This window comes from Jaculus jaculus, chromosome 2 (assembly GCF_020740685.1).
Source record: "Jaculus jaculus isolate mJacJac1 chromosome 2, mJacJac1.mat.Y.cur, whole genome shotgun sequence".
Classification (NCBI taxonomy): domain Eukaryota; kingdom Metazoa; phylum Chordata; class Mammalia; order Rodentia; family Dipodidae; genus Jaculus; species Jaculus jaculus.
This window is the reverse complement of record NC_059103.1, coordinates 62,990,827-63,003,860: the sequence shown is the minus strand read 5'-3', so window position 1 is coordinate 63,003,860 and position 13,034 is coordinate 62,990,827. Positions and strand designations below refer to the sequence as shown.

General features: G+C 43.0%; 1 protein-coding gene across 1 annotated transcript; it reads right to left on the bottom strand.

Moving 5' to 3' along the window:
* Positions 1-1,381: 1,381 nt before the first annotated feature.
* Rsad2 (radical S-adenosyl methionine domain containing 2) lies at positions 1,382-12,301 on the bottom strand. The gene is made up of 6 exons (XM_004656885.3): positions 11,956-12,301; positions 9,632-9,793; positions 5,057-5,286; positions 3,766-3,915; positions 3,148-3,180; positions 1,382-1,546 (listed from the first exon to the last, which is right to left on the bottom strand). The coding sequence occupies exons 1-6, from the start codon at positions 12,299-12,301 to the stop codon at positions 1,382-1,384; spliced, it is 1,086 nt and encodes a 361-aa protein (XP_004656942.1).
* Positions 12,302-13,034: the final 733 nt, after the last annotated feature.

The following is a 13,034-nucleotide window of genomic DNA, read 5'->3' as shown; positions in this document are numbered from 1 at the left end:
ATAGCAGATTTTTTTTATGAAGGTACTTCATAAAATCAGACATTTAAGTGCCTTCTACTGGGAGGCACTGGAATTGCAGCTCAATTAACTTAGGCAAAACAAAATTGTTCCTGGTTTTGCTCTTTTGAAGCAATGATAGGAATTTTTTTTTTTTCCTGGTGGTGAGAGGCTGTCTAGGCTACATAGTTAAATTGCATACAATATTTCCACAGGGAGAAGATTTTGGTTAAGTAGTATGCTTTCCTGCTTCTTTTAAAACTAGAAAAGGGCCAGGTTCTTCTCATCTGGACCTATGCTGAATTTCATTTCACCCAATTCAGAGTTAATTGAGAAAGATTATTTGGAACCACAGCTGTATTTCTCTGAAAACCATCCACACTCTGCATTATGCTCCTTATCGTCCAAGGCCTTCAGGTCTTTTATGGATTATGTCAAATCAGTAGCTGTCACTTTTTATAGATCAGAGGAAACCTTCTACTCAAACTCATGTTTTCAGTTCGCAGCTTGTGCCCTAATAACTGGTGGCTATAGTGACCCAAGCATGCTGTCATTCTCACATCATGATTTGTAAAGTGCATGTTGGTTTTGTCAAGAATCGTGGAAGCACCGAGCACTGGTGGCTCACACCTATCGTCCCAGCACTCCGGAAGCTAAAGTGGGAGGATCACCATGAGGTCAAGGCCAGCCTGGCTACAGAGTGAGTTCCAGGTCAGCATCACTAAAATGTGATTGGGCCTCAAAAGAATAAGCAAACAACAATATTGCAGAATCTTGGAAGTGAAGCTGACACAGCAAATGTAGCCATTATTGATCCAAGGTCAGAGTGTGCTGAGGCCATGCCTCCCCATCTCTCTGTTACCTCCTTCTAGATTCTCACTGTTGGTTCCTGTATATGTGTTTGCTCTTTCTTTGCTTCCGAACAAAATGTCTAAGAGTCCAAGGAAGGAAAGAAAAGTTATAGCAAGCAGCAATAGCTGGAGGATGTATTGGATTTAGCAGGCAAGAACTAACTCTGGAATGAAGACAAAGGCTTCAAAATAAAAGCACAAGCAATTCAGTCTAAAACTGAACACAAATTAAATATTGTCCCACAGGGGATCACTGGAGCTTGCTTCTCTCAGACATCCGTGGAATATATTACAGGCCTGCAAGCAAGGAATGTATCTGTACTTTCGACTATCATTCCATCGCTTCACCCCTTTCTTAGTTGAAGCAAAGTAAAAAGTCACTGGTGCCTTTTCAATGAATCCTCAGAGAATCACGTGGTGAGCTGTCCTTACGCGATTTCCAGACACAGAGAAAGACCGGAAGCCGGCGAGGCAGCAGCGGCAGCACGTTTGCAGGTCCCTTGCCAGAAAGGCTGAGTCTTCTTGAGTCTTCTTTACCAGTCCAGCTTCAGGTTAGCTTTGCTCCACACGTACTTCCCTCCGCGCATTAGAAACATCTTTTCATCAAACCCACTGAATTTTATTGCTTCTTCCACTCCAACATCCAGGATGGATCTGGAAGGATCCTTACGCCCATCTCTGCAGTTCAGAAAACGCATCTAGGAAATGCAAGGCAGAAATTGGTGAATTTCCATGTGTTTCACCCCATATGACTCAACCAAGTGCATCATCCAGAACCGGCTTTGATTCTGTGATCATGTTAACAAGCATGTACTAAGGACCTGTGAGCAGACTCAGAGGTCCTAGACCTCCATGGATGGACTCCTATACCCCAGAACCTAGGGAAAGGCTAGGGTATGTATGTCAATGTAGGGAGCACATCCTGTCCACTTGAGCAAGTCTTTCTCTATAGGAGTGGGGAGTGGTAGTAAGGACAGAGATCTCGTAAAAACTGACACCTGAATTTTGTTTAGAAATAATGCACTGAAGGGAAATTTACTACAAAAACAGAGAAGCACTGGGTGTCAATGTGCAATCGAAGGCACAACTGAAAGACATGGCCTAAGTGACAGCTATGCCTGCCCCTGTGAATCCTCCAAAGGCTTCTTTGAGAAAGGGAGGAGGGCAGCCAGAAAGCTACTGCCTAGATGGGCGTGGGCTGCATCTGGAAGTCAGGTGTGCCCTGTACACGTCTGACCCCCCTTCTCCCTTTCCTGCTATCCTTTCCATCATCAGAAGCAGGGATCAGGTCTTTACTCTTCTTGGGGTTGGAAATGAGTATGTAGTAGGAGATAATTCATGCTGAATCAAAGTTACTCAATTGTCAAAATCAAATTTTGTTTCAGCCATGTTTGTTTCAACTAGGTTTGTTAAGGAACTTTGGTTGAAGTCCTAGCCAATCAACATTTCAATTCAGACTCCAAAATATGTCCTCACCACCCACCTTGTCTGAGGCAGGGATTCTCATTGTGTTTAGGCAAGCTGGCAGGTTCTTCTGTTTACACCTCCCATCTTGTCCATAGGTATATTGAGATTACAGATACCCACTATGGAATCTGGCTTTATAGGGGATCTAGGTATCTAAGCTTATGTTCTCATGATTGTGTAGCAAGCACTTTTTTTCAGTAAGCCATCTCCTCAGCCCCCTAAGCACATCTTTCAATGGAAATTTTTGTCCTCGGGTAGAAATATCAGCAGAAGTTATAAGTCCAAAGGTTATAAATAGCAAAACAAAGACAAAGGAAAACAAATGTGATTTCCTCTCATTTTAAGAAAGGTGGATTTTCCTTTTCCTTTGAAAGTAATGGTAATGGAGACATATCAGTGGTGTCTGAAAAAAACAATAGGGCTTTCCTCCTGTTGTCAACGTTCATCAGCCAGTGAAGTGTCTGGAAGCCTCTGGGTTATTCAGTATAACATGAAATGTAAGGTGACCCTGTCCTATCATAGCAGAAACTATAACTCAAACCAAAACCACATGGTGAAAAGTGTACTGGGTATGACATCTATGTAACATCCACAGATGTATGACTACCTGGGAGACATCATCACATGGTTACTAATAAAAATCAAGGTGATGTGCTGGAAAGTGCTGACTAGAGAACTTGGAGATTAGGCCAGGGTTCTGCCATGTTAATTATAACACCACAAAACACATGTTGAAAGGAGTAAATGCATTCTCAATATTGCATTCATTTTAGCAAGATACTGGCATTTCTGTTTCATTGTCTTTCAGTGATCATTCATGAAAAATACTCACATATTCATCAAGAATAAGATAGGAGTCTTTCATCTGCAAAGGAGAAGTCAAATAGAACTTTAGTTTTCTTTCCATGTGTATTTTCCAGTGTTTATTCCCAACTGTCTTTCCTACAGTGTGTGTGTCCATTTCATTATTCTGTATCTAACATTTCTTATGCTATTTGAGTGTCTTTTGGCCAGTCCCTTGTCAGGGGAGAATTTTTTATGTCTCTACAAGTTCTAGCCAGTCCTGCAGACCTAGATGCTCTGCCTCGGATTCCATTATATATTTATCACTTATGCTGAGATCGAATATATGTATATGATACATATATGATATATACATCATATATAATGTCAGGATTATACATATAATTATACTTCAAATCATATCAGCTGAGAGGTATCCTCCTAAGCATTCTTAGAAACAGAAACTGGAGGTCACTGACATCCTTGGTGGCAGAAGTCCATAGTGGGCCTCCGTTAGGGGGCCCTGGGTCTACACTCTTCCCACATCTCCATACTAAATCCTCTAAAATGAAAAGCTATTAATGTGCACAGCTCTTGGGCTGAAGATGCCCTCCAAAATCAGTTTACTCTTGTGGTAGTGAACAAACAACTTTTGCTGCATACAAACCTTCTGGTTTGATTCAGGCACCATACAGGACACTCCCTTGTGGCGCTCTAAGAATGCTTCAAACTCCTTATCACTTATAACAAATCTTTCTGCTTCTCTCAGAGCATCTTCACCACAGTTCTCACCCTCAATTAGGAGGCACTGGAAGACCTGAAAGATGAGCAAGCATATGCTGGGTGAAAGCCTTTCCCTACCAGTCACCTCAAGACTTCATGTGACAGCAAACCTTCTTGAGTGGTGACTGCCGCCCAGACTCAGACAGTTGCTGGTAACTGCCAAGGCTGTTGTCTCTCAAGGAGGAGACAGCTGTAGGGAGCAGGCTTGGAGCCACAGGAGTGACCAAAATAAGCATTGCTGGCTGACCCACATCATTGTATACCTCAGCTAACAGCCCGCAGGCATCAATAATCACCGAAGACAGGAACTGACCCCTCTTACAGATAGCTAGCATTTCGAGAAAGCAAACATTCAGGTTTTCAGGTAAATGTAAGTCTGAGTAGGAGTCAAGTGTTCTGAAAAAACAGTGGAAAATGAACAAACCAAATCAGTGAGAAACAGTTTATATATGTAAATCTGAAAGGAAAAAGTGGATGCAGAAGGGAATAATGAGTAAGGCACTAAAAGAAAAAGAAACACAAGTGTGTAAGGGAGAAAAGAGGGGCAGGTAGCTGTAGGATACATTGTTAGGTCTCAGGGCCCCGCTGGCCAAGGTCTCTGCATCACCACTGTCTAGTCCCTGCTTTGTTTAGCATCCATCTTTTTTCATCTGTTTTCTATTTCTTCCAGGCCTGGGGACATGGCTGACATCACACACACACATACTTAGAGAAGGACTTAATTTTTAAAAGAACTCTAAAGAAGAAATGTGGTTTTCAGAACATCTTCATGCTCTTAGCATGTTCTTGACCTTCATCCTCACATATTACCACAAATCAGTTCAAGTTCTCAGGAGAAAATAAAGCAAAGAAAAGTGTGGTGGAAAGCTTAACAGCTAAAAGAGACACCAAGGGTCTGGCTGGAAAGGTCCAGCATTCTTAGTACTAGGATTGGTTTCAATGCCATTAAACCTAATTTCTTCTAAATGCTTTCTGGGTTAGAATAAAAAAAGGCAGCTGGTCATAGTGGCACATGCTTTTAATCCCAGAGCTCGGGAGGCAGAGGTAGGAGGACTGTCATGAGTTCAAGACTACCCTGAGACTACACAGTGAATTCCAGGTCAGCCTGAGCTAGAGTGAAACCCCACCTTAAAACAAACAAAAAAAAATCAAGAAAATCATCCTTGTACACTTACTTTCCAGCGAACAGGGTTTAGTACTTTAATCTGTTCATTCATGTCCTCCTCCACATTAAATCGATTGATGACAGAATTAATTTTGAAAGCCACTCTGTAATCCCTACACCACGCCCTCAGTTTCTGGAGATTTTCCACATGGTTCTTCTTCCCTTGACCACGGCCAATAAGAACGTTGATGTGCTCATCAAAGCTATCACAGGAGATGGCGAGAATGTCCAAGTATTCACCTGAATGAAAATGGTCATTGAAAAATTTCTATCCAAGAACCAAGCACTTCAAGTCATTTTAATCTCTACAATAAAACCTATCTAGAGGGGAGATGATGACAGCATCTTAAAGGTGCTTACTTGCCAGCCTGCTGATGTAAATTCAGTCCTTCTCAGTGCCCATATAAATTCAGACATTGAGTGTCATGTGTCTGTAATCCAAATGTGCCTACAGCAATAGGAGGTGGAGTCAAGAGAATCCAGAAGCTTGCAAGCTACAGCCACAAAACAATGAAAGAGCCCCTAACTCAAAAGATGATTGAGGGAGAACAAAAGCACCCTGAGGGTGTCCTCTGGCCTCCACATGTGTGCCATAGCATGCACAAACCCATACATACATCATGCACATACACTGTATGTATATACACTAATAAGTAAACATTATTTTGCTTGCATCTCTGATTCAGGTTTTTTAGTACCCATCCTACACACATACAAGTCAGTAAGATGTGGGCTATACTTTGTACTCATAAAATGTGTATAATAAGTTGATGGAGCTACTTATACACAATCATTTTTAATATTTCATTTTTATTTATGAGAGAGAGGCAGATAGGAAGAGAAAATGGATGTGCCAAAGCCTTCAGCCACTGCAAATGAACTCCCGACAGATGTGCCACCTTGTGCATCTGGCTTACTTGGGTACTGAAGGGTTGAACCTGGGCCCTTAGGCTTTGCAAGCCAGCGCCTGAACCTGCTAAGCCATCTCTCCAGGCCTCATTTTAAAACTGCATATGTATTTACATGAATACTTATTTATATGGCTGAGGTTTTTCCACTTATTTCTGCACAGAAGTCATAAAGTAATGAATGAGGTAGGCATTTTGAGGATCCCAGACTTATAAGGAATTATAGATTTTCTTTCTTTTTTTCTGTCACAGGGACAAAATTGCTTGTTAGAAGATACTCAGTATTTTACCCACATTCATTAGTTTCTTCTTGACATGCCTCATTCATTTGACTTACCATCTCAGTTATTTACAGAGCTCCTGTTCTATGTCAGATACAAATGCACTGGGGAACTCCAGTATGAGTTATTCCTTATAGGTGGCCAAGGATTCCTAGTTATCACTTTCTCTTGAAATTACTTTCAACTTGTAGAAGTTAAGGGTTCTAATAATTCTTTAAGCTACTACTCTCTAGTATTTTTTAAAGAGCATTTTCTGCTTCAACTTTAGGTCTACTTTTATTTCCTAAATGTAACAAACATCTAATGCAGAATAAGGCAATGGTCAGTATCTGAAACAACTCACAATGTTCTAAAACTTGTTCTCAAATAAATTCTTAATGTGACATGATATTGGGATGACAGAACTAATTGAACATATAGCATCTAACTAACCCAAAGGGAATGTGAACAAAAATAGACACATAAAGACCCATGCTCTCCTCAGAAACATTGTCTGCTTGGTTTACAAGTCTGCGGAGCATATTTAAGTCACTGGCTATGCTCTGACTCTTTTCTACCATTTGCTATACTTCTGTAGTATCTCTGCCTGTTGTTTTAAGCTTCGTTGATCACAACTCCTGGGAAGAATGATTTGAAAGACAGGATATACTTGTGTTTTCAAGAAGCACAGGGGTCCTTCTTTCTACTTGCATGCCCCACCATGGGATGTGATTGAGACTCTGCATATATAAATGCTGTATTGCTGTTCTATGCTATATAACACTCACAGGAGATGTCTATCTATGCCTGTATATAGGATCAACCTGTCAAGACTTGCCAGAATATGTGTTTGGTATGCATGTCTATGTGGTCATGTGTGTGCTACGAGTATATGCATGCTTGTGTGTATTGGTATACATGTATGTGGGTTCATGTTCATGTGTATGTCAATGTCAGGTATCTTCTCCATTCAGGGTCTCTCACTGAAACTGTGGCTCTGTAACTCCCCTAGACAGGAAGCCACCTGGCAGACTCCTATCTCAGCTTCCCGAGTGCTGGGACTACAGATGCACACTGTCACACCTGACTTATATGTAGGTGACGAGGATTCAAACTTGTGTCCTCATGCTGTAAACATTTCAAGCACTGAGCCATCACCTCAGCCAGCTGCCAGGATTATTTAGAAAGATTTATAATGTGTTTGGTGGAATTGTTGTGGGTCTGATTGGCTCTACCTTGCCACTTAGCAGTTTGTGCTAAAGTGACCAGCCTTGTGTGAAACTGTTGGATATAAAAGTCACGGGTTGGTGGCACACGCCTTTAGTCCCAGAACTTGGGATGCAGAGGTAGGAGGATTGCCATGAGTTCAAGGCCACCCTGAGACTACACAGTGAAATTCAGGTAAGCCTGAGCTAGAGTGAGACCTTGCCTTGAAAAACCAAAAAATAAAAATAAAAAAGGGCTGGAGAGATGGCTTAGCGGTTAAGGCATTTGCCTGCAAAGCCAAAGGACCCAGTTCAACTCTCCAGGACCCACATAAGCCAGATGCACAGGGGGGTGCATACATCTGGAGTTGGTTTGCAGTGGCTGGAGGCCCTGGCATGCCCATTATCTCCCTCTCTCTCTGTCTCAAATAAATAAATAAAATATATGTAAGGAAAAAAAAGTCACAGGAACCTTCTGTACAGACATTCCAACCATGTCTCTGCAGTTTGCTGCTCTATAGAATGCACAGCCTGTGTGCACTGCACAGACAGGGCTCAGCCATGGGCTTTGGACCCTGGAGGCCTCAGTGAGGTGTACTTCTGCTCTGCGGTTTGTGCTTTGTATCTTGGCTCTCAGAGTGAGCTGTGGAACTTCAACTTGCAAATTGCTGAACTTGGTAAACTTGCAGGAGTCTGACCGAGTTCTCCTCATGCCCAAACACACACAGATATCCATCCCTGGCCCTTGAAGCTTGGATGAAGAATTTATAGGGAAACAGGGAGGCATAAATATACATCTTGCTTGTCCCCAAACATCTAAAATATTTCTAACTATTTGCATATATTTTAATTGGCAGATTTAATATAGAATGTAATTTTATGTCTCCTAAATACTTTGAGCATTTAACAATTTCCATGTGGCACAAAAGTCAAAAGCTTGTAATGGCTGGATGTGGTAGTTCACAACTTTAATCCCAGTACTTGGGAGGCAGAGGCTGGAGGATTGCCATGAGTTCAAGGCCACCCTGAGACTACATAGTGAATTCTAGGTTAGCTTGTACTAGAGTGAGAACCTACCTCAAAAAAAAAAAAAATCAAAAAGGTTTCTAATGAGATGTCCATTGACTACTGTGAAGAGGGATGATGTTCCCATCCCCCAGTCCTCATAGTGTGGTCTTGTCTCTCTGCCACCGATGCTGGCTTTCCACCTATCCCGTGTGCCCACGAGTCATCTAGGTCTGCAGCACAGGGGTCCTTCTTTCTACTTGCATGCCCCACAGAGATCCACATGTCAAGCCCATCTCGGAGAGGGGTGCTTGGCCAGGTTCACAACCCAAACCCCTGGCCACTGCTGTCTGGTTACATTGCTTTGTGCACTTCATGCCTCAGTATCTGGTTCTTAAAGCTCACTTTGAACTTTCCAGTGTTTTCCATCGAGTGGCCCCTTCCCTACTATCTCAGCCTCTTCCTTGATCACGTTCTCTGGCTCTGAATCTTCTCTCCATGCTCTATAGGCAGAATATATCCACATGTATAGCTTCTGCCCTCATCTGGGCAGATGAATACCATTGACATCCCTAGTTAATGTCCCCAAGAGCTTGAAAGTGCCAGCTTTCTTTGAATAAACTGATTTGCCTGGAGTTTGCAATCAGGCTTGACTTGAAGGTCAGTAAGCCCCAAGGATTCTCTTTTTTCCACCTCCCCAACACCTGCATGCCACCATATCTGGATGTTTTCTATATAGGCTTGTTGGAATTGAACACAGTTCCTCATGGTTGTGAGGCAAGGACTTAACCAACTGAGTCATTTCCCCAACCAGAATCCAGTGGCTATTAATATTGGTTACACAGAAAATCTTGTTAGAGCCCCTAAGTCAGCCACTCCATACACCATGAGCTTCTAATGTAGATGACCTGGCATATATCACAGTCCCAACAGAGCTATAAAAGTCACTCATTTTCTTAGTAGTGGCTACACTTGGGTACTATGTGGCCCAGTGAGCTAAATGGTGAGGCCTGGGAGATCCGTCCTACTTGCCAACATTTTCTGTGTAGTGCCCTGACACCACACAAAAATTAAAAGAAGATTAAGCTAGATTTGCTTTTCTTCCCTTCCAGTTCTCTCGAAGGTCTGGCCTGGGGCCTAGCAGGCAAGAAGATAAAGGTGCCAACACTTTTAGCTCCGATGGGCAAATGTCACGAGTGAAGCTTACCATAGTCTCTGAACCATCTCTCTCGGATCAGGCTTCCATTGCTCACAATGCTCACACTGGGCAGGCCCAGCTCCTCTTTGCAGAACCTCACAAGCTTGCCCAAGTATTCACCACGGTCCTGTAGAAAGGGCTCTCCACCTGAAAAGTTGATCTTCTCCATACCTACGAGAGGCAAAAACATAGTTGTGGACTTCCAACATAATCTTTTTCTATTTTATTTTATTTTTGAGTATGTGTGATGCTGAGGATAGGAGACAGGCTGGTCAAGTGCTCGACTGCTGAGCTGTAGCCATACCAATCGCATGGAAAATGGTAATTTTTTTAATATAAAAATAATGAAGGGCTGGTAATATGGCTCAGTTTGAAAAGCACTTGCTGTGCAAACATGAACACCTGAGTTTGAATCCCTCGGACTCACAAAAAGCACTGTAATTACATGTGTGTAATCTCAGTACACGTATGGTGAAATAGGAGGTGGAGACAGGAGACCATCTGGAAATGCATAGGCCAGATACCTAGCATATAGTGATAAACAAATAAGGTAGAAGGTGAAGATCAAAATTCAAGGGTCTCCTCTGACCTCCACAAATATGCCATGGCACAAATGTCTGAACACACACACACACACCCCACAAGGTTCAAGTCAATCATTATTTTGTTTTCCTAGTCCTCTTTCTCAATATCAATGCCATTGCATAGGAATAACCATGTGTTTATTTCACTGTTTATCCAGGAAAAGAAAAATCATTCGAATATTTTGACATCATTCTATGTTCCCCCCACCCCCTGTTTGCTTTAGGGATAGACACATTTAACTGGAAATTGGTCAGATATTTGAAGAGAACCTTAGAAGTCAAAGGTCACAGTGATGTGACTCAAAGATGTTCCATGCAAAAATATTAAAATAATGTTTTAAAATATTTTATTTATTTGCTTGAGAGCAACAGGCAGAGAGAGAAAGAGACAGAGAGAGAGAGGGAGAGAGAGAGAGAATGGGCGTGCCAGGGCCTCCAGCCATTGCAAACAAACTCCAGACGTGTACACCCCCTTATGCATATGGCTAACGTTGGTGCTGGGGAATCAAGCCTTGAACCGGGGTCCTTAGGCTTCACAGGCAAGCGCTTAATCGCTAAGCCATCTCTCTAGCCCAATTAAAATAATTTTTAAAAACCTTCCAGAGGCTTCTGGGAGAAGATACAGATGGGACAGCAAGCTTGTCATAGTTGTGACATCAGGGCTAGCTCACAAATGTGGCTTGGTAAGACAGTAAGATTTGATTAGGAAGCAGATTTCAGAAGCTTCATTATAGTGATGGGCCATACTGTCCTGTGAGAAGTAGGAGATGAGAGGAATTACAAAATTCCTATTGAGAAATGGCAAGAATTTGGTCTAGAACACAGAGATGATGACAAGGCAGAAAATCTTTCCTTGGAAGATTAGCCAATGAACAAGCAGTGGAGTCAAATTTTTCAGAGCCCAGAAAGCAGCACAGCGGTTTCCTCACACAGCACGCGGGTCCCTGTTCTGATGCGCGGCTGTGCTGTGTGGAGGCGGCACGGAGGCTGGGGGCTGGGAGAGCTACGAGCGCGGGCGCCCGTTCTGTCTGTCGGAGAGCTGCACACCTGGGGGCTCTCAGAAACCATCCAGGTGCACAGGTAGCAGGTGTTGGTACGTGTCTGCTGCTCTTCAGTGCAGTAGTTGAGCAGGGAGAGAAGGAAGTGGCTGGGTAAAGGAGCGGCTCAGCTAAGGGGGAATGGTGGAACTGGAGGAAGAACAGACTTGGAGAAGATGTTAAATTTGAACTTCATTGCTGAGTTCACTCTGAGCTGCCTGTAAATGATAACTGTGATGATAAGCAAGTCTCAAGAAAAAAAGTTTCTGGAGCTCTTGTCAACATTAGTTTTGAAAATTTCCTATGATGAGCACAACCATGAACAAAGTAAAAAGCTCTACTATTGTTTTATGATAAAGGCTTACCTTTTCATTTTACCTACCCTCATTCAATGTTTCTAGAAAACACAAACTCCTCTGTGTTTTGGGCAAATTCTGAGAGTGATAGAACTTTCTCAAATTGCCCATTTCCAACACCTGTATAGTACAAGGATGATTGTCCACGTGTTAACTCTACTGATAGGAGATGGGGAACTTTTGCTCCATGGCCAGGCCAGCTACCTGATTTAGCAGGGTCTTACTCTTTCTTGCAGTACTACCTTTTCCATCCCCAGTGATGCTTGCCTGGATTCTCTGACCTCTCCTAGCCTGTGCCCCTACACACTGCTCTCTGGGATACAGCATCCTGCCTTCTTCTGGAGACAAGGACTCACCAGCCTCCTTAAGCAGAAGCAGTCCACGCTTGGCTTCCTCGAGGGGCAGCACAAAGGATGTCTTGGCTGTGTGGAAGCAGAAGCCACACTTGTAGTTGCACTGGCGAGTGAAGTGATAGTTAATGCTGATTGGAGTTGTGTGCAGAACACTTTTCTCTCCTGCTTCCTTCTGGGTCTCTTCAGTGTCTCCTCTGACCTGCCTCTGTACCCTGTCAGCACCTGGCCACCAGAACGCTGCTTTTAGCCAGAAGAGCAGGGCAGCCAACCTCCCCCAGAGGGAGCCCAGCTGCTGCTCCACTAAGCTCAGTAGCCATGCAGACGGTGCAATGGGCACCAGCATCCCCATGGTGAGCAGTAGACACCTGAAGCTTCCTTGCAGGTTTTATGAGGCTGGAGCCCAGCCACACCACCAACATCCTGTCACAGGGAGGAAGGACACACCTCTGTTGACTAAGACTCAGCTGACGGAGTTTCGATTTTCCTCTTTCTGAAAATGAAACTTGAAACAGAGCCAATACTGAAGACACAGGACTAGGGCCATCACATGGTTTTTCTCTGCCTAATGTTTTCCCTTCTTCTACCTGTCCCTGTTGCATCTTATAGACCTCACAGGCAAAGGTAAAAGTGGATCTTTACATGTTCTGTTATTCTCAGTCCAGGTCCCCTGTTCATTATCTGAATGGCTGGGGATGAGACCTTTCCAATTTTGCAACTTTTTTGTAGTTGCTGATGTCTGTATGACATATAATCTTGGGTATGTAACTCGAATCTAATGAGTTTCACACATACCTTATATACAAACCATTAAGTTGTTGCTAAATATTTTATTTACATTCACATGTACATTTCTCCCCTGTGCCATCATGCTGGTGCTCAAAGTTTAAAATGTGGTACGTTTCAAAATTTGGATTTCCAGATGCTCAGCCGATAAAGGCATATGAGAGCCTCACAGGAGCACCAGGCAAAGCTGGCTGTACAAGCCTGACAAAAAGAAGTGCTATAGGATCCAGCTGTCCACTCCTGGTTATTTACAAAAATGTAAAAAAAAAATCAGTATGTCAGGAACAGCTGCATCTTCA